We start from the raw sequence: 22,808 nt of genomic DNA on the forward strand, positions 1-22,808 counted from the left end.
AATTCTCATTATAAAAGTGAGGAAACAGAAGCCCTGAGAAATTCTGTGATTATCAAAGATAATGCACCTAGTAAATAAGCCAAAGCACTCATTTGTACTTTAAATCAAGTCTTCTTAAACTTTGTCCATTCATGACTTCTTCCCTCCCTCCCAAAGAGGGAGAAATTTTTACATGATCTCAAGTATATAGGTATATCAAATAGATATGTAAATCAAACAGTTACTGACAATAACTCATAATTTCACAACCCCTACATTCAATTATGAAACCTCATATGGGGTTTAAGTCACAGTTTAAGAAACTGGACTCTAATAAATCATCCTAAATTTTATCTTTAGTAGCATTTCAAAATAGTATTTGAATGTGAATTATTATTATACATGGAGGCAGGCTACTGAAGGTCATAAAACTCACCCATAGTTCTATTCATGTCCTCAAAATGTATGACTTTTAATAAAAACCTGCTTATACATGGACTTTGATTTTTCCTTATTGTCTGTTTCGTGCAGAAATTTAGGGTTAACATTTTAGAGCCAGGCAAATATATATTATTCTAATTATTAACACTTTAATATTAGCTACTGCTAATACCTGATAATGTTTATAGTAATAGAGCAATATCATCAATATATTTGGAATATATTTATCAATATATTTATGATTATATAAACTGGAAAGTTAATTTAATTGTAATCTTTTTCTATCCTAAGATAGAAATAAATTATTTCCCTAAATATGCACATTTTAGACAGATAGATGTCAGTTACAGGTCTGGGTAATCAATATCAATGATGAAACAAAGAAATTAATTCTCCTGTGATAACTTCTAAACTATATGCAGATTTCACCTCACTCGGACATTTCACCTTACTCAGACATCACCCTCTCCATAAAGTTTTTCCTTAGTTCTCTGGTCCATAAGAATTTTTCTTTCTTCTTTGCTTACAGTATGCAAATAGGCTTTGGTGGTCTAAGCTTGGTATTTCAATGGGAAAATGAATTCCAATTTGCCAATTTTAATAAGGAAAATATAATCATAATTGAACATTGCCTGTGCTGCCCTATATTCCTATTTAACTTTTGATGTGTGTACATCTTGTTCACCTACACTGTAAATTTCTAGAAATTAGGAACCAGTCTACAAGTTTTTATTAGGAATCGTGTCTTATTATTGCATAGTAAGCTTTTATTAGGAATCATAGCATCTAGCTCATAGCACAAAGTAAGTATTCTCTATGTACTTGCTGAATGAATGAATTCAAATTCAGTTAGGTGGCACAGTGGACAGAGCCTTGGACTTGGAGGAACACCTGAATTTAAATCCTGCCTCAAATACTTACTGGTTTTGTGACTTTGGATAAGTTATTTTGCTTTCACAGCCTCAGTTTCTTCATTTATAAGATAGGGATGATCAGCTAATCAATAAACATTAATATGCAAAGTACTAGATAATGATAGTACCTACCTCACAATGTTAAGAGAATTGAGTAAGATAATACGTGTTGCAATATAAATGCTAGTTAGCTGTTTCTTTAAAGTAAATCTTTAGGTGGTATGATGGGAATATGTGGAAACTTTATTTTGACTATCCAGGACATTTGCTATCTTATTGTTTTTCATCAGCACTCAAGAGGAGTGCTTTGAGAGAAGCTGGCTTCATCCATTACATCTGATTGTAATATCTTTTACTTTACTTAGCTTTTGCCAATAGTAAAAGTAATCAAGATAAACTGCCATAGAAAAGAGAAGCTTTTAGTCACATACGGTTTTATTGTAATTGCATGAACATTTTTTGATCATAGTTATAGTTACTTTTCTCTCTTTAAAAAAAAACACTTAGGGAAATTTTCTCTTTGTCCTGTTTTCCCTGAAGGTTTACATTGGAGAAGAAATTAAGAAGAAAGTCAATTTCCTCACTTCTTACTGATTTGGCTCTTACTAATTATCCCTTTTTTAAAAAAATGAGGGGGCAGATTAAATTTCTGACAGTAAGGCACAAAACTAATCCATTTACAGAATTAGTATTACATTAGCACATAGGAGTGCAACTCTCTCTCCCTGGGGATGGATCTATTTGCAATTTCTACCAAGCCTTTTGGAATAAGGCCAGTAGACTTTGGGAAAATTGAGTACTGAGTGACTTTGAAGTAACAAAGTAACATTACCCTTTTGTGTTTTTGGTCTGACCTACCTACACAGTAGTGAGTAAAGAGATGTCTGTCTATATCTTTAAATACAAATATTGTTTGATTTAGAAAAGCAATAAATATATGAGCCATTGGACAAAAACATTTCTCTTGCCATCAACGGTTAACATTTGGTATATGTGCCGCTAAGAAAGCATTTTCCTTAAGTTTGAAGAACTCTATTATCTGAAGAACCACTATAACTTTGATAATTCTTAATATAATAGGGTGATAATGATAGCTGATATTTCTGTAGGTCTATTTTATTTTATTTGGTCCTCCCTGTAACCCTGGGAAGGAGAGCCTTGAGATATTATTGGCATCTTCATTTTCCAGATGAGGGAACTGAGGTTCAGAGTGGTTAAATGACCTTTGGAGGCAGGAATCAAATGGAAGTCTCTTCTGATTGCACGTCAAATGCTCTTTTCATCATACCACACTTCTGTGTATTCCTTAGAGAATCATTAGTAGTGTTCCTCAAATATATTGTACTTACTACTATTTTACAATGTGACCAAGTTTTGCTAAATGACTGTACTTAATAACTATCTAGTTCTTTTCCCTTTTTGGAATTGTTTTGACTTCAATAAAGAAAATTGTGGATTTTTATTTTTAAGTCAACAGTTACTGATGTTATCATTGAATTGATAGTGCCTGTAGTGGGCAGCAATACAGTTCTCCTGCTCAGAAATAGTCTAAGTGCAAATGTGATTTGTAACACAGTAAACAAAGGGAATATTTCTCTGAGCTAGTGTAGCAAGGAGACATATATTCCTGTTTGTTTATTTACATAGAGCTCTCAGAGATCACCAAAATATACAAGACTGCCACTATTAGAGTTGACTTCATAGTCTGGACACCAACTATGTTATCAAAGGGAGTTTTCATGATCTTTTTTTTTTTTCAGATTGATCGTCACATTGGTCTTCTAATGGATAGAGGGTTCTGGCAGGTCAGAAAGCCACAAGACTTGAAAAAGTAGCTCTTAGAGCACCTCTCCCTTTTCTTCTACCATAGGGCTTTATGTGTTGTAGGAACTATAATATTTTATAATATTATATATAATGTGTATTATATATTAATATATAATATTTTTCAGATTATTATATGTCATCTTCTCATTGTTTTCTATGGAATTCAGAGAGAAATAATCTTGGCACAAGTCACCATCCCATTCTTATTCTTTTATTTTTCCAGGGACTGTTTCACAGGTATTGACATAGTTGCTTTTGTATTTGAATATTAAAGAAATAAGCTCCTCTTTTGGAGGCTCATGGAAAGCAGCTTAGTACCATTCCAGTAGCACCCAGGCCAACATGGATGATATGTACCTAATTGTGTTCTCACATGATTGTGATCTTTTTTGCTGCATCTTTATATTTTGCATGTGTTTCATTCGGTGGCGCTCTGAGATGGAATACTTAGTGCCATGAAATCCATGACCACATTCTTGAGTTAGTGTTCTTATGATTAATATAACATTTCTGTTGTGCTTTCAGGTTTGCATAGAGCTTTATGTGCATTATCTCATTTGAATTGGATTTTGGATTACTCAAAATCAGTGACAGAAACACTCCTGTCTTCTCTTCCACTATAGTAACTTGGTATTGCTTCTCTTGGACAGAGAGGAGGATGTAGGAGATACTCAGACTTTGATAAAAGGATCTGTTGTAATTACTGGCCTGGTTCCTTTGCCAGGTTCTGGTACCAGTCCATACTCTAAGCAGGTGGAATATAAATGACCCATGAATTTATAACCCAGTGGCTTGATGTCAAGTAAGACTGTTGTTAGTCTTATCTTGAATTATGTCCTGGTTCCATTACTGAATTTTTTTTTCTTGTTTCTTCTGTCCAAATGTTTCTGCCCCGATTTTCAAAATCTCCATCTTATTGTCGTTCTCTTTCCTACAAGACTGAAAGTTCCCTGCATGATGCACCAGTTTTTCAGAATTGAGGCCCTACTTTATTCTCCTCAGTTTTCACAGAGTTTAGAGTTTTATCCTTGACCCCTATTCCTGTGGCTCAGTATTTACTATTTGCTTCTGTCTTTGTCTAATGCTTGTCACCATCCTCACCTAATATTAGATGCAAACTCAATTTTTGAGAAACCTACCTGTTTGTTACTCATCTCAGACCTCTTTGATGTCAGAGAGCTATCTTTTTTTTTAAACCTTTTTTCTGCTATCAGGTGCTCCTGATATTACCCACCCTGAACATTTGTCCAGAATTCTTCCTTTTGCTTGCTAGGATTTTCCTGAAATGTCTCCCCAGACAAGAGGATAACCTCTGAATCTAAGGCATATTCACATAATCACTGAATTTGAATTTGAAAGTTGGGAGAGACCTCAGGAACTATCTAATGCAATCCATAGCCATATAAGAATCCTCACTAGACTATATCCAACAAACGGTTATTCAGCCTCTGCTTACAGATCTGTAGTGAGGAATAACCCATCAACTACTGAGGCAGCCCACTCCACCTTGGGACAGCTGTCTTTGTTGGGAAAATTTATTGACAAAACTTAATTTCCTTCCCTGTCCTATGCATTGCCATCTAAGTTCCTGAGTACTACCATTGGTTTATAGATATCATAGATCACAGACCTAAGGGAGAAGAACTCAATTTAAGAGATCCTCCTGTTTAATCAATCATTTTATTAACTGTGAGCCAGACATTGTATAAGTATTGAGGATAAAAAGAAAGAGCTGTAACAGTTCATGTCCTCAAGGAGTATTTTAATGAAGACAACATGTACATTTATAGATACATAAAAGACATGTATAAAGAATATCTAACTTTTTATGTGTGGTTTTAAGGTTTGTAAAAACACTTTATATAAAAATATCTTATTATTTCATTCAATAATCCAAGGTAACCTTAGAGCAGAAAGCTATAGCATCTGGCAGACTGGGAAGGGATTTTGGTGATCTGTGTCTTGAAGGAAGCCAGAAATTCCAGGAGATAGCCGTGAGGCGTGAGAGCATTTTAGGAGCAGATGGGCCACCTGATGGGATCATAGCATGAGAAGAGGGTAAGAAGATGGGGGTGAGAAGACTGGAAAGATTGGAAGGGGCCAAATAGATTTATTCTAAAAGTAATAGGGAGCTGCTGTAATTTACAAAAGAGAGGCAGGTGAAGGAGGATCATATCTATGCTGCAGGAAAATCACTTTGTCCACTACATGGAGGAGGGATTGAAGTGAGGAGAGCCTTGTGGCAGGGAGATCAATTAAAAAATTATCATGATTATCTAGACAAGTGATAATGGCCTGAGCTGGAGCAGTGACCTATAAGGGAAGAAAAGACTGAAGTGAGAGAGCTTGTGAAGTTGCCCACATACAGGATATGTGGGGTGAGGGAGCATGAGGATCAGAACCAAGGCAACTGGACAGAGACAGTGGGGCTTTCCAAACTGGAAGGTCAAAAAGGGAATAGGTTGAGAAAGGGAGGGAAGATGATTTCTGTCCTGAACATGTTAATAAGCCCACAACCTCAGCTTAGTAAGCCACTTTGAAATAGGCAATGAATATTTATGAAGGGTCTGAAATTTTTCAGGCACTATACTAAGCACCAGGGATACAAATATTAATAAAAGGAAGACAGTTTCTTACTTCAAGGAACTGATAATCTAATGGGAGGTGAGGGAGAAGAAAACATAGATGTGAGGTGGGAGGGAGGGAGGAAAAAAAGGAGGAGGAGAATGGACTCAAAGTGAGGCCTTAGCAGAGAACTGAGAGAGCAGCCAAGTTAAAAATGAGATTTGCTGAGCTGAACTGCCTCCTTCAGTAGAGGGTTTGGAATTCATGGCCCCAGTCACCAATTTCAATACCAGAGATAGAGAGTGCTGATGAGATTTTACAGAATGATGAGATTATCCCAATAAGGAACTTCCTGGGGCATGGCAAGGAAGTTAGAGAAATCCCACAGTAGGGCAGCCAGTTGAGAGACAAGGATTTTGGAAATGGATTCTATGTAGGCTTTGAGGAGAGAAAGTACAAGCAAGGTCTGGCAAGAGGGAAGGGTGAGACCAAGCTTCTTTCGGAAGGGGGTGATGGACTTCCTTCAGCTCATAACCTGGTTGTGTAAAGAGAAGAAACATTTTCCCACCCTTAATCCTTCCTTAACCCCAAATGAGAGTGCAGAACCTTGGTGATGTGCTAGCAAAGTTCAGTACTAAAGGAAAACCAGAAATAGGATTCCCTCTATATCCTATAGTAGGAATAAACTACTGCTGTTTGCTTGGAGTTTTTTCCCAGAGGCCTATTCTTTTAGTAGTAGTAACTCATGGCATTTATATTTATTTCCGCACACATTTTTCTCTCTCACACATGGACCCCTTTGGAATTGTTTTCTGACTCTTTCGGGAGCTAATAAAACATAGTTGGAGAAATATTGCCCTTCATGAAGGATTTCCCATTATTTTTGCTCAAAGCCCTTTCTTTGGCATGTGACCGTTTATAGACACTTTTCTTGGGTACCAAGTACCTCTGTCTCACTACAATATCTTTGTTCCTTTCTACCCCACAATTAAGGTCCAATCTTTCTCCTTTCTTGACTTCACTTTCTGGCCTTAATACTTGACCCTCCCGTGAGTTACTATAGCTGAATCTTATTCTTTCTGGTTCCTTGGATATTTTCTCCCTTCCTGGATTTGGTGATCTACCCAAACTGACCTCTTGTCATTTCCATGCACACAACTCTCCTCTTGTCTCCATGCCTTTACACTGCTGGCCCCACAAGATTCAGACTCCTCCATAAACTGGGAGATGTAGTTCAGTTTAAATATATATATATATATATATATATATATATATATATATATATATATGAATTTATTTTGTATTTCTCAATAACACGTAAAAAAGTTTTTTTTTTTTAACAACCAGTTTTTAAAATCTGAGTTCCCAATTTTCTCCCTGCCTTCCTCCTCAAGAAGGCAAGCTACTTGATATCAATTGTACATGTGAAAGCAAAAGATTTCCGTATTAGCCATGTTGCAATCTAAGACACAAACAAAATAAAACAATAAAAATTAAAAGTAGAAAAAATTCTGTCTCAGATCCCATTTTTGAACATGGGTCTTTTGGAATTATCTTGAATCACTGTTTTGATTTGGAGTAGCTTTCTTTCCTTTTTCTTTCACAGTTGATCTTCCTTATAATATTGTTATTACTGTGGACTTGTATCTATGGTAGGACCATATTTTCTTTAAAAGCTGAGATTGTGAATTTGAAGCCTAGAACCATGTAATGAATAAGGATGTTTTCTTTGGAATGGTGAATTACTGATTGGCCTGTCATGATGATAAACCACTGAAGTCAGCCAAAGAAGCTGATTAAGATTGCATTTTATTAAGTATATACCTGCTGGTGGAATGAGGAGCATGATTTTTGCCGGATATAAAATGAAACAAGGCAGGTTCATGTGGAAGGGAGCACAGGATCTATTTTTCTTTTTGTTTTGACACTTTCCTTTCTCTTTGTAGGCAGGCACTTTTCAAATAAAGCCCGTTACCTCATCTCTAATTGCTTAACTAAAGACAAGCAAGCTCTAATTTCTCAGCATTAATAAATGACACAGTAGAAGAAGTGCTTTGTTTGCATTGGCCCACTCAGGTTAACCAGTGTAATCCCCTGAGTGCATTAGGAAACTCTGTTCTTCTAGCAGCAAAGGGAAGATGGTGTTTACCTCAATTAAGAGTAGCATTTTATTTATTTACTTTTTATTCCTTTTCACAACCCTGCTCTTTTTTTTCCTAATGAAAACACTTAGTGAATTAGATCAGTCTTTCTCAGTGTGTGGGTCTTATCCTCCAAGTTGGGGGTAGCAGCAGTTGTCTTGGAAGCCAGAGCTGTTTCTCGCTCCTGGATGCCTGGATTCTCAGGCCTTTTTTTTTTTTTTAGCCACTGACTGCTCCAGTCTCTTTAACAAATAAGAGGCACCCTGTTTGAAGTGGGTGAACCTTTGCAGAGATTCCTGCTGTGCTCCCTAGCTTGTAATGTGGGAACTGTTCTTGCTTTTTTGAAGCATTGTGGGAACTGGTTTCTAGGATGCTGAAAGTGCACAAGTGGGGTTGGCCAAGAACTACCTGAGGGGTCAGGCATTTGAGAAAGGTTGCTAAGCCCTGAATTAGTTGCGTGCTTCTGATCTATGGAATAGTGTGAATTTGTCTTCTGATTTAGAAAACAGTGTGATCTCTATTGTTTCTACCTAAGAATGGATGTTTAATAATTACCTGGATGCTAATTATGAACTCTTTTCATACTGTGGAATATGAACTTTATGTCTTAATGATTTTATTTTGTCTTTTCAGAATGAAATCAATGAGATCCCCTTCTTTGACATCCAGCTACCTTATGAATTGGCATTAAAGATATTTCAGTATCTGGGCAGGACTGAACTGGGAAGGTGTGCTCAGGTAAGCTTACCAATAGGCAGATGCCTTTTTTTCCCCCAGTCACAGGGACTAGCAACAAGTACCTGAGTAATTTTAGTTTTATGTCAGAGAACTCCATTAACTATAAATAAATAGATTACATTTAATAACTTTTTTCTGAACACAATTAAAAATTTATGGAATTAATGAATTATTGTGATGCATTCTAAGGAATAATACCCTCTACACTGAAGATTTTGGGTGTTCTACACTAGTTTTCTTAAACCTTTTCCACTTGTGATTCTTTTTTGTCTGAGAAATTTGCCTGAGTATAAAATAGGAATACAAATCAAACATTCACTGATAATAAATCAAAATTTTGGGATCTCCACATTCAGTAATGAGACCCTAAAAGGGTCACAACCCACTAAGTATTTTGTTCTACACTAGCCTCTCAGTTCAATGCAGGAAACACTTCTTAGGTTTGCCTACTGGGGCAACGAGGGGGACGCCATAGTGCACAGGGCCAGGCGAGCCTCAAGTCAGTAAGATTAATCTTCCTGAGATCAAATCCAACCTCAGACAGACTATTGTCTGTGTGACCCTCGGCATATTACTTCATGCTGTTTGCCTCAGTTTCCTTATCTATAAAATGAGCTGGAGAAGGAAATGGCAAAGTACTCTAATATCTTTGCTAAGAAAACCCTAAACAACAATAACAAAATGCCTACTCTGCTTTGACCTCACCATATTGTCAATACTACCATAAGGAATTATTGCCATCTTACATACCTGGCTCCTTTTGTTAGATGTGTTGTAAGTTAACTAAGGTAACAGAAAATACATGACAATGATCACTATCTTTTGCAAGGTTCAATAGCTCATGTTGTGGATGTGCTAACTGTCCCTAATAGACAGATGCCAGCCAATAGTTAAATAAATGATGACACTGGGAACAAAAGTAGCACACACGCAGGATTATTTTTTTAAAAATCCTGGTCAGGCAGTCTGTTGACTAACTACCCACAGGCTCCAAAGAGAATCTCCATTGCCAAGTAAGGATTAGACATTTCCCTAGAATATGTTAATTCCTTTTCCCATTCCATGAGACCGTGTTCATGTATTCCCAGGAAAAGATGTTTGAAAGATTATGTATGTTTAAATAATAAGGAATTATGTACAAAAACCAAAGCAACATGAAGTTAGAGATACTAAATGAAGTCTCAAACCCTTCAATGAAATTCCCAGAGTTTTTGTGCCTGCTCCTTCTGTTATGATTGAACATCAGAATCAATTTTTAAATTTCAGGGATGGAAAAGTACTTCCGAGATCCTCTAGACCAAACAGAGCTCTAGTGAAGGGGGAGAGCCCCACTGTCCATGAAGAACAACCCGGTCCTTTTCTGGGTGATGTGGGGAGAGCTTTGGGCCAAGCTTTCTCTCTGCGGTGGGGTTTTCTTTTACCAGAGGCCATGGCCGTAGTCATCAGACACCGGGCCTTGAAGCCAGGAAGACCCTGATGAGACCCTCCTGTGACCCTCCAGTGTGTGAGCCTGATGTCACTAAACTAAAGCACCGAACAAAATCTTATCTGGCTCTTTGCGACCCCATTTGGGCTTTTCTTGGTTTCTCCTCCAGCTGATTTTACAGAGGAGGAGACAGAGGCAAACAGGATCTAGTGACTTTGCCAGCTAGAAAGTGTCTGAAGCTGGAATTGAACTCTGGTTCCATTCTGGGTGCTCCGTGCTCTATGGCGCCACCTAGCCACCTCGCAATAGAATATGTGGTGTTCTGTGTCCATCTGCCACCAGGAGGGATTCTTGCCTTGGATTTAATAGCCTCGTTTCTACTTGACTTTGACATCACTGTTCTAAGCAGTTCTCAAAGAATAAAAGATACAGAGTTGCTGCTGACCTGGACTGGTAGGGAGAATCTCCTATTCCAGTGAAATCACAGGCCCTAGGATCCTGTCCTTTTATTTTGGCATTAAAATTTATTTTTAACATTATTTATTATTACCTTAGCATTAAAAATAATACAGTTTTTAACATTTAAATGGGAAGTTGTGATTTTAAAAATATGAATTTGTAAAGATTTACCAAGTTGTGAAAGATCTTTTTTTTTAAACATCAATGTTAGATTTTTGAATTTGTATTGAATTAATATAGATTTTTTTATAGCAAAATTAGGCTACCTCCGATGTCCCTTACAGCTCTTGAGCCGAGATCCTGTGAAGAATACCTCTTTAGCATATGATGAAGTTGAATTAGAAAAGATCTATTCAATAGAAATTTACTTTTAGAAATTCAGTTGGAACACCTCTTTTTTGTTAATCAAGGAAAACCAGTATTGACTTCCATCCTCCTTGGACATTTGATTTGTTAAGAGTCTAACTTTACATACTGGCTCTCTTCCCAAAAGGGAAAATAAGAGGGAAGCTGATGAGTCTGATTGCTGGATTTCAGCCGGGCCTGTGAGTTGTAATCTTGGGAGAGGGTTTAATAGTTGCTTTATAAAAAGTCAGTGTTAGAAGATAAAATCTTTCTCTTGATAGGGAACTGCTGTTTAAGAAATCATTTCTTTGAGCATTGCTTTCTATTCTCCTGCTTTGTAGAGAGGGCCATGTGGCTTTCACATCTGCTGCTGCTTCTCTCGGCCAAAGAGTTTATCAGTTACAGATATCATCTTGTAGAAAAAGACATCCCCCTTTCTAGACGGCAGGGCTGCATTTCAGGGTAGATTGGTTATGCTGGTGAGATTATTCTGCAGGTGTGAACAAGCTAATTTACAACACAGTAGTCCAATTGTCTACCAGAAATCTTCCCCCTTTGGCCAGTTGGATTTACTTCCTTTTTTTCCTCCAGTCTGGTTTGGAGGGAGTATATATAAGAATTGGAAAATATTCTTGAATACAGCTCTTGGATAATGTGCAGTGCCCCAGGTGGCCAGGATTTTGTGAGGCTTTCACAGTAAATGCCTACTGAAGGCTTGCAGTTCATAGAATTGGCTTGCTTTTTGAATGTTAAAATGAAAGGTGAAGTAATAAAAATAAATAGATTTCCATTTTTTTCTCATGGTGTTTTTGTTTTTGAAACAAGAAAAAAATCCTTCTGTCGAATGGAATGTCCTGCTGCTTTATATTTTTATTGTAGAGGTCCTTTTTCTTTCTTCTTTTTTTTTTTTTTTTTTTAAATCAAGGTCCCTTGGGGTTTTAATGAAATGGAGCCAGTTTTGTCGAATTGGCATTGTGAACTATATGAGTGCCCTTGGAGAAAACCTGTTTGCTTAGCTTTTTATGCCAAATCGGTAACTGACTAACAGTAATGTAGCCTGATTGTGGATGTCTTTGGAAATTCAAGTAGTTGGAGAAATCCTTTTCCTTTGATTTCTGCCCCCTGTTTTCCCTTCTGTTTCTGCTTTATTAGGTTTTATAGGCTGAGATCTTACTATTTTGTATTAGCTCATGATCTATGAGTCCTAGATGTTTCACTTTGGAGACCTTGACTTTCTGCAGTTGAGGGCTTAGTGCTCAGGGAACTGTGCACTGTTGAAGGAAAGATGTGGTGTTGGAAAATCCCCTCAAACGATCTCCCTGTTTGTAAGAGAATACATGAAATTTGCCAACCTTTAAACTTCTTTGTTAGATTATTTATCATTTGTGTTACTCATTTATTTAGTGCTTGAAGGATGTGATACTTTCTTGACTTTTAAAAATAACAGAATAATAAAGCTTGCCCATCAAAACTTTATGAAGCATCTACTGTGTACAGATGTACTTTGCTAAACTCTGTGGCAGATACAATAAGACATCAGAGTATAGTAGGGGAAGATAAGGCATGTCTATTTAGTCAATCAGCAAGCATTTATTAAATGCCTACTACATGCTCTGCATTGTGCCAGGAGGCTCATAGAAAAACGAACTATAATGTGATAATTGTTATTTCTCTTGTCACAACGTGTGAAAAACGAGAATGTTAGTTTAGCTGTTAGGATGTCAGACAGTGCTGGGGAGAGTGATTTTCAGGTGTGGGTTGCCATTATCCACTTACGTAAACTGCAGGTGTCAGGCCTTCTGTTGGTAACCACACCTGCATTAGCACCTGCGAGGTACTTGAAACTCTGTGTCTGAAAATGATATGTTGAATGTCTAGGTCCACCTTTGTGGAGGAAAGAATTCCATTTCTTTGGGCTTAGCAGGAAAGAACCAATAAAGAAAATGAATGGATGTTAGAAAAATTATAGGATTCCGTGATTGCTGATGGAATTGAAGAGCAGCAGAAAAGTGATCCCAAGATAAATAAGCTGTTAGGTTTGTGATGGTAAGATGTTGTTTGCCTGGACAGAAAAGACTAAAGCAGAGTCTCTTTGGAGCTGTTTATTGAAGTTCTTCACTTAAGGAAGAGCACCAAAATCAGGGTGAGACCCTGCTCATCTTCGAACCAGTCTCTTCTGTGCAGACTGCCACAGGCAGGCAGGACCCAGAGGGATCAGAGGGCTGTCACTGTGCATCTCACCAGAGAACAAGAGATGGGGAGTGCAGAGACCCCTGGAATTGATCATTAACTTCCTAAGATCTGACTGTGCCCCTTTCTGGAGGGACAAGAGTCCAGCATTTGGTGGTGAAAGACTGAAAAGGTCCTCCTCTTGTGGGGACAGTCTGAGGAGCAGGAGAAGGTCGTAGGTGACCTGTGCTGCCCTCCTTGGGTTTGAGTTTGAAGCTAACCCCTTTGCCAGCTTGTCCTCAGTGAGCGGACTTTGTGTGTGAGTGTGGGTAAGTGTGTCCCCAGAACAATGGCATTCTGTTTGCTGGGCCTCATCACCCCGACTCGGGGAGAGCTAATCAAGCTGATCTGGAGCCAAGGGCTGTTTTTTAACACAGCAACTCACAGTGGGGTTGTAAAGTGAAATGCTGGAGACATTTTTATTAGAGACTTCTTGCAGCTGAGGCTCACTCAGTGGGGCTTTTTTTACAGGGGAGTGTCGTGCCAGTTCTGGTGCATTAAAGAAAGGTCAGGTTAGGCTCTCTGGAAAATTTAAGCTAGCAAACTGGCTAAATTTCATATAATTTGATTTTTAAAAATCACAGCATAGATTCCTTTGGGGGGGGGGAATCTTTAAGTACTTGCGAAAGCTTTAGAGCAATCTATATTTTTTTTCTTTAACTTTTCCTTAATTACTTTAAAAAAAAAAACCTTAATGTATTTGCTTTCTTAAAAGATTCCCCCCTCCCATTCCTGTTTAATTTATTAAAGAAATGGGCATCATTTTTATAATTGCAAGACCAGTCCCTAAAATGTTGGCGATTCTGCTGGTTTGCTAACAAAAAACAAGCTTTTCACCTAGCTTTTTCCAAACACAATCATAGTCTGCTCTCTGCTGAGTACATGAGTCTTCTCTCTTAACACCTAGCACAGTGAGAGGCACTCAATAAATGGTTGTTGTATGGCACTGCACTGGAATTGAATCCTAGGCGACATGCACTGATCTGGGCAGACTCAGATGGGAGAAAGGAGGAGGAAAACAAGGAGAGAAGGGAGGAGGGAGGTGATAATCCCTTTGTACTTTTTCCTAGGCAGGCCACACTGTAAATGTTATGTTCACATTTGAAGTGTTAGGGATGCCACATTTGAGAAAGACTTTCAGGATGGTAGGGGACCAGAGACTATGCCATCAAGCAGCAGTTGGAGGAATTAAGAATGTGGGTGAGTGCATGGGCAGACATAGCTGTAATATCATTGATAATTATGTGGAAAAGATCCTAGAACCAAACCAATGGGTACAAATCCCTGGGGAGCAGATTTCAACTCAATGCAAGGAAAAACTTCTGGCTACCTTTGGGGATAATGAGATTCCCATCACTAGCGCTGGAAGTTCACTTGTTGGAGATACTGTGAACAGAATTCATAATCAGGGCATGGGTTAAATTAGATTGACCCTCATTCTGACTCTTAAGATTCTGTTTTCTCTGAGGGCTTTTTTAATTCCTTGAGTTTCTTTAAAACAATTATTTGATCTTTGGAGGCAGCTAAGTTTTAAATCTGTCTGCCAAGTTTGGCAGTTTAGGTTAAGAAAGTGATGTAAGTAGCCTGAGCCTTCAGCCTTTTCTACCCTTCTCATCCAACTTCTTACATTGCTTGTATTTGGGTATCTTCATGCATCACACATGCACTGGTGTATATCTATGCTCAACCTGGCTTAAAAATACAACATCTGCTCTAGGTCCCATGCTTATCTCATTGAATTATACCTGGTACTTGTACCCATAGTCATACATATGTCATTTTTGGAATGGGGGGTTTCATATGTCTTTTATTTTTAATTTGCATATTTATAATATAATTTATAATAATTAAAAAGACTTAGTCACTCAAAATCATTCTTAAAACAATATTGTTGTTAGCATATGCAATGTTCTCTTGGTTTACCTTTCTTTTCATGCAAGTCTTTCCAGGCTTTTCTAAGATCAATTAGCTCATCGTTTCTTATAGCATCATCATGTCATCATCACAATCATATACTACAACTTTACAGCCATTCTCCAATTGATGGAGATCCCTACAATTCTGAGTTCTTTGTCTCACAAAGTAAACTGCTATTAACATCCCATTCACATTTAAAGTTTTAATTACTATTTGTGAATTTCCTTCTATCTTATTTTTTCTCATGGTTTTCTCACAACCTCTCTTTTTATCCTATTCCTGTTAACTTTTCTTCTCTTCCCAATCTCAACCACGTTCTCCTCCAAAAGTCCCTCTCTCTCCCCACAAAATGGAAATTTGACAAACTGAAGGACTTTCAGATATTTGTAACAAGAAAACTAGAACTCATAAGGTATTTTTTTGCCAGGGTGTGGAAGTTAAGTCAGAATTTGCCTTTGATTGTAATTGCTTTGATGTACCTCGATACACTGAATTCAAATACCAAGTATGTGTTCCTGGGCAACCCCTGGCACCTCTGCCTCGGTTTCCCCCTTTATAAAATGGGGATAACAACAACATCTATCTTGTTGTGAGACTCAAAAGAGATATTTGTAAAGTGCTTAGCCCAGTGCCAAGCACACAGTAGGCACTTAACAAAATCTTGTTTCCCAGTTGTCCCTCCACCTCTCCCCCTCTCTTTACTTGGAGTCAGGAGACCTTGGTTCAGATCCCAGCTGGGCCACATTTCTAGCCACATAGTCCTGGGAAAGGCCTTGAGTCTCTCTGAACCCCTTCATAACACTGATACTTTCCTCATGCAGTGGTTGGCAGGAAAGTGTCTCGTGGAACTTTTAAGGGTTATAGAAGCATCATTATTCCCCCATATATTCATTCCCCATCAAATTTCATGAGACTTGTAGGGCAGTTGTGATTTTTCCTACTTTCTAGGGGAGGAAATTTAGATGCAGGAATCTTAGAATCTCGGGATTTTTAAGCTCCAAAGGACTTTAGAGATTATCTAATCAAAATTCCATGTTTTTAGAGATAGGGCAATAGAGGTTCGCAAAGAGGGATTGGGTATTTTCCCCAATTTAGTTAATAAAAGAGCTGAAACAAAAGAATTTTCCTCATCTAGTCAGTTTCTCACTATACTATCTTGTTGCCTGATAATGACTTTTATATAGTAACCAGTCAGCTGGCATTTCTCAAGAGCCTACTATGTGCCAGGTACTTTGGCTCTCAAGGAGCTCCCAGTCAGCTAGAAAAGACAACACACAAACAGCTGTGCACAACAAGGTGGAGATAGAACCAGATGGAGATAATCTCCCTGGGAAAGCTTTTTGCAGAAGGTGGCACTTAGAAGAGACTTGTAGGAAGACTGGTTCAGGCACAGGACCTTCAGTGAACATGCTGGGAGGCAAAAGATGGATCTATGTTTTATTGTACTTTGCTTTCTTAAACCCCACTTTTTTACAAATTGGGGATTTGTGGCAACCCTGCGTCAAGAAATCGTCAAGCATCTTACAGGATAAATATGCAGGAGAGTTCGATCCTTGTACATAGTTCAAATATTATTCCACTAATCTAGCACCCAGCATCCTGCAGCCCCTTTAGAAAGGACACACAGGTTGTCCATAAAGCTTCAATTCAGATTGCAGCAGACAAGTTAGCATCTGCAACAGAAACCATTGTGGAATCCTTCTTAATGTAAAATTTTCATTCCTTAATTTTTGATTTGACAGCTTAGGAAACATACCCATATATGTGTGTATTTCTGTGTGCACCTTTAAATGGGGAGCGCTTTTGCCTCAGCTGATCTCACATTCACAAGAACTGTCAGCCTCTGTGTGCCTTGTTCTTTCCTCAGTCCCTTCCCCACCTCTCCTGGCCTGGTATATTTGATGTTTAGAAATGTCCCTCAGGGAGTGGTACAGGTCACAGGTTACTATCCACTGTGGGTCACTGTACTCATTTTATTAGATGTGAGTTGCAACCTTAGACTTAAGTACAAGCATTAACCACTTGATCCTTTGTTATCATAATACACCATAGACCCCAGATCACATTTATCTGTCTGAACCAGTCTCAGATTCTTGCCAACAAAGTCTCTCCTTTGCAGTCTGGCCAATTTTGTACGTCATTCTGGTACATCATAAATCTCCTTCCTTTAAGGAATGATTGAAAGAAAGCACTAGCATCTAAAATGGCTCGTTTCCTCTGGATGCCAATGGGTTTTAAAAAGGACCATTGTTGACATAATCTTAATTTTTCTACATCAGTCCTTGTTAGCAGCTTGTACTATCCATAGGGGAAAAAAAAAAAGCACATGGGTTAACATTTTAGTCTCATTCCTGCTAGAGCGCTACTTTCATATTTTGAAGGTATTTTTAGCTTATGAATATGATAGAATCCAGGTTCTCATAGTCAAGTGTATACATCTGAATTAAAGAAGTGTGATTTACTAATCAATGACAGAGTCACTAGTGTTTACAGTTCTTTACAGTATCCCTGCATTTCTGGGCATTATTTTGCTTCTCTTTTACTCACTCTTCTAATCTCTAAGCGAAGAGAGATAACGCTTATTGGCACTGAGACTCTCTTATGAAAGATGTTATGTAACTACAAAATCTAGATGTTAACACATTTGAAACTACATAGATTTTTGCATTTTTATTTGGATTCTTAAAATCTCACACATTTAAATGTGACAATCTGATTAAATGTTCTAAGATATGATTGTAGGTAGTAGTTCAACAGTTTTGAATTCTTGGGAGAAAAAACTGGAAACATTTTGCTTATATTTTTTTCAACACAAAGCATTTTGTTAACGAGGCATTTTACACTTCCATAAATCTAGGGCAGTAATAAAGGTGTTGATTGATTTTTGGATGGCAATGGGGCTTCTGTAATTGCATAATTTGACATTTATGTCACTTGGGCTGTTTTAGGTGAGCAGGATGTGGAAGGTTCTTGCAGAAGATGAAGTGTTGTGGTACAGATTGTGCCAACAGGAAGGGTACCTTCCAGATACCAGCATCTCTGATTGCTCCTGCTGGAAACTTGTCTTCCAAGAATCCCGGGCCAAGGAACACACGTTAAGAACCAACTGGAAGGTAAACAGTACCCGGGGTAGTGTTACCTGTAGGAGACTAACTCAGTAGAGGATTAGAAAACCTAAATCTGGAACCCTTCAGTGGCAGTGTGAAATTAACTGCCAGAAGTAAAGGCAGTGGGGAGACTGATGAGCTTTTCCCTCAGCTGTTGGTAAATTGATGCCCATTTTGCTTGTCTTTAGAAAACCATCCCCCATGTTCTATAGTAGCATTTAGGAGTATCTTCTTTCTCTCTTCTAAATTGGGGCTATTGAGTTAATCTTTGTTTATTTGTCTTTAATATGAGGAATTCCTTTTGCCTTCATTGGTGTCACTCGGTTGAACGTAATATTCTTAGTAAATGCAAAGAAGAGATTATTAAAGTCCTGTTTTCCCATCATTATTGACTTGATTCCATATCATTTATCACTGTAGGATCTTTGGAAATATTCAATTATAGCTAGGAATTGCCCAAGAACTTTCTGTGAATGAAACCAGAGGAAGGATTATCATTGATGTAGTTTTGCTTCAATTTCTAGATAGAACCTATGAAAATCAAAGTGCATGAACTTAGTTTCTTCAGTGTTCACTGTTCTTACTACCTTTTCTGTGCAGCCTTTCCCCTTCTCATCAGAATCTCTCTAGCTATTGAACTCCCATTTATTTGGTGCTTAGATCATCTTGTGATAACTCCTATATAACTCCCATGGTTCTTGAAATTGGCTCCTGTATATACCTTATCTTTCCTTTTAGCTAGGGAGATAAGATAATTTACTTGTAATAGTCATTTAATAGCTATTTATTTGTTTGGTTTTTTTTAAGGTTTGATTGATGCTTTTTTTTTATTCTTAATCTCATTGTCATTTCTCAGTACTCATATACTGTACTGCCCTCTAGGATCCTCCCTTATTAAAAAAAAAAAAAAAGCAAAGCTTACAGTTAAATAAAATAAACTCATATTTTGACTGCCTTTGAGAACATAAACCTCATTCTGTACTCACATGTGCTATCTTTCTACTTAGAGAAGGCAGTGTGTTTCATTATTTGCCCTCTAGAATCAAGGTTATACTTATTAAACTATTCTTTCAGAAACCAAATGTATTGGAAATTTAACAATGTCAGAAAACTGGGGGAAACTTTGGTATTGAGATTGCCTTGGATTCATTTTTGATCAAACTAGGATTAAATAGTAACTCTGCAATTAACATGAGAAATCATTTATGAAATTGTTGCCATGTAGGATCTTATCTAAATTCTAGCACGATGAGTTTATGAGTGATCATATTCATTTGTTATACTTTAAATTGGAATAGACTCAGAAACACCACTGGTCAGTAGAGTCAGTTCAACTCATCAGACTTATCAGAAGCTTAACAAGTGGTTATGTCCTGAGCCAACTCCAGTTCTGCTTTTAACACTCTTGTAGAGCTGGTCTTGTGCTAGTAGATCAACTCCATTCTATTCTTGTTACTTCTGAAGTTTGGCTTAGTATTTTCTGTATGTAGTCTGCATGATAGTCCTTAAAGGATCTCAGAGGCCCACTACTTTCCCATTTGGGATGAACTTGAAACTCTTAACTATATCTCTGGATATGCAATTGTAAATATTGTGCAGCTATTCCAAAGAATATAAATCAAACATTTTATAACCACATTCAGTTACAGGACCCCATATGGGGTTGCAACCACAGTGGAAGAAGATGGCGTCTAGATCAGTGGTGTTGAAAAGGATCCCTGAAAGTTCAAATTGACTTAGAAAATAAAAAATTAACATTATCTATGTTATATTGTATTTTGGGGACAGTTAGATGGTTCAGTGGATAGAATATCAGGGCTAAAGTTAAGAGGACTTGTTGTCTTCTTGAGTTCAAATCTGGCCTTAGACACTTTCCCTGGGCAAGTCATTTAACTCAATTTGCCTTAATTTCCTCATCTGAAAAATGAAGTGGAGAAGGAAATGGCAAACTACTCCAGTATCTTTGCAAAGAAAATTCCAAATGGGGTTATGAAGAATTAGACAGGACTGAAATGACTGAACGACAACATTTGTATTTTTATTTATTTTGATAAATGTTTCTCAATTAAATTTTAATTTGGTTCCCAAGCCACGGAGGAATTCTATATCTGGTCTAGATAACATCTGAAGTTCCTTGCAGCTCTGCTTCTGTAATTTTTTGTCCTTATAAGTACTTAAATAGCATTAAATGGACTAGTTTTAAGAATGTTTATCTCTATGGGTCCGGGTCCTAAGGGAGACATTTATGAGAATTTCTATAGAAATAAATCTGTTTATATATATACATCTGAATATATATATGTATATATGTATACACACACACTTCTCTCTCTTTATTTTCCTGATGATTAGAAAGACTTTGAAAATGGTAATACAATTTTAAAAATTGTAAAAAGTTGCTCCGACACTTACCTAAATATTTTGGCACTAGATGACCTCAATAATAGAATAAAAATATTTTCAATTTTTTTAATGCAGAATCGCAATGGTGCAGTGAGCCAGCTGCAGTATGAATTTGGTAACGTTCTATGTGATGTCCATTCTTGTGACGGTGTTGTGATTGCTGGGTAAGCAAAAATATCTTCACTTTTTCTTCTTGATCTTGATATGTCACTTATGCTCCCTTGTCCTTTAGGATAGTGTCAGACTTAAATTTGACTGATGGCACCTTTTGCCATTGCATCTACAGTGGGTTGTGATTCAGTTCTCTATTTCCAAGATCCTTCTCACTGCCAGTGTTCTACTGTTCATACTGAGACTCATACTATAGAATCAGCCTCCTGTTGAGTGGGATTCTTAAGCCATTTGTCTTAATAAGACTTCCTTAGCTTTTAAATTACTCTTGTGGCATGTTGTCTTGGGTTTTCATTAGGGTAAATAGTTTGTATTTTATGAAGACATAAAAAAGTCAAACGAGAAGAAGAAGAGTTGGTACAAACCAGTGTCTACACTAATTCTTTATTTTTGAAGCCTTTATTATGATGAAGGGCTGTGACCACACATTATCTTCCTTCCCCACAACATAGTATATATTTGCTGTTTAAGTTGCCTTTATGTGTCTTGATGCACTAGAGGTCTAATTTCACTCTCACATCTGTAAATTTCTCTGCATTCTGCACAGAAAACCACTTATGAATTCTTCATAAATTGCCAGAGATGCCCACATGTTGTTTTGTGACTGTAATGGGAAGACCATTTTTCTCTATGGATCATGAATGTTTTTACATCATTTTGCAATCATGTATGCATTGTTATAAAGTGCAGATTAGAACTCTTCAGAGTTTTATTTCAAATTTGAGTGACTCACCTAAAAGAGTAGCTTACTCAAGAGAGAAGTGTCTTAGGCATATTTATATAATAATAATAGCAAATAGGTCTGTTTCTTTAGTGAATTTAGGGAAAGCTTTTCTTAAGTAGCATTCTTAAATGGCACTCAAGTTTGGACTGAAGTTCCAAATGGTAGTAGGCAGGAGGATTTTAATGGACAACTAGTGTTCGGATAAAAAGCAGTATTGAATAACTTTTATTGGCACTATTTGGTGCTTTTAATACACAACATATGCCCAGGAGGAAAGCTATCTTCCCACTTTGTCCTTTTATTTGTGATTTCAAGATTAATGCTGATCTTGGGCATCACAGAACTATTTTGAGTAAACATTTGTAAAATGTCCTGCAAGTTTGAGCTGAGTGCCATAGAAATACCTTAAGAAAAGCAGTAAGTATCTACTTATACTAGGTATAGTGAGTCAGGAAGCACTTTTGTTGTGAACTGGCTGGGCATCTCAGTTCACTTTTTGGGCCTCATTTTTCTAATCAATAAAAGATGACTTCTGATGTCTTTTCCATCTCTGGCATTCCATGATCCTGTGACTTATCTAGGAGGTATATCGCTTCAGCTGCAAAACTCAAGGCTGAGATGTTGTCATTTGGATTCTCCTACTCTAAGAAAGTCTAGCAGGGACTTCTCATTCTAGACATGGTCTTTGTGAAGACCAACAACATTCGGTCAATCCTTCCTTTTCTCCCTCTTCTGTTGTCCAAGACCTGTTCTTCAGCCAAGGCCGGCATGAAAGGCAGGAGATGCCAGTTTCATGGATCGATAGACTGAAACTTGATCTGTGGGTCAGAGCAGGCTCCTAGCATCTCTTCTTTCTCAAAGAGCCTTACGTTTATGGCCTAACATCAGATAATTCAATCTCGCCTGTATGTACAGCATCTTGTGTTTATCATTAAAATTTTATCCAGTGGTTACGATGCTTGTTTTCTGGGTCAGATCTTGAATCCCTTTTCATTTGAGACAGTGGTGTTTGTGGTTACCTCACTCCCAATCAATGATGTATTCACCAGGTTTTCTACAGTTATGTTTCTCTGAGGATTTTCTTAAAGAGCTAGTAACCATTTCACTATTTCTTCCCTGTATATTTTGCTTTCATTCCTTCTTTGTAGTTTCCTTTTACACAAAGGAAACCTAATAAGAACAAGCAGGTTTGGTAGTTTTTTTTGTATGCAGGTTTGGTAGTTTTTTTTGTATTCAGGTCTAAAGTTTGTGTATCAAAATGTTCTTTTATGCATGAAATTTTTTTCATACATTTTACTCTCTGGTCTATAGAGACCACGTTTGGTCTCTATTTTTTGGTAAGTACCTTTTATATCTCTTTCTTCTTTTCCATTCCCTCCACTAAAGGAACTTTTAGGTATCATTGTAACTTTTTTCCTTTAT

At 37.4% G+C, this 22,808-nt stretch overlaps 1 protein-coding gene across 1 annotated transcript in view; it reads left to right on the top strand.

Annotated features, from left to right (window-relative positions):
• FBXW8 (F-box and WD repeat domain containing 8) overlaps positions 1 to 22,808 on the top strand; it is a 108,124-nt gene that overhangs the window by 6,253 nt on the left and 79,063 nt on the right. The window contains exons 2-4 of the mRNA XM_023497170.2: positions 8,501 to 8,605; positions 17,930 to 18,094; positions 20,567 to 20,655. Of these exons, the coding sequence (XP_023352938.2) occupies positions 8,501 to 8,605; positions 17,930 to 18,094; positions 20,567 to 20,655 (359 nt within the window). The remainder of the gene's footprint in view (positions 1 to 8,500; positions 8,606 to 17,929; positions 18,095 to 20,566; positions 20,656 to 22,808) is intronic.

Source organism: Sarcophilus harrisii, chromosome 1, assembly GCF_902635505.1.
Source record: "Sarcophilus harrisii chromosome 1, mSarHar1.11, whole genome shotgun sequence".
In the NCBI taxonomy this organism is placed as follows: Eukaryota; Metazoa; Chordata; class Mammalia; order Dasyuromorphia; family Dasyuridae; genus Sarcophilus; species Sarcophilus harrisii.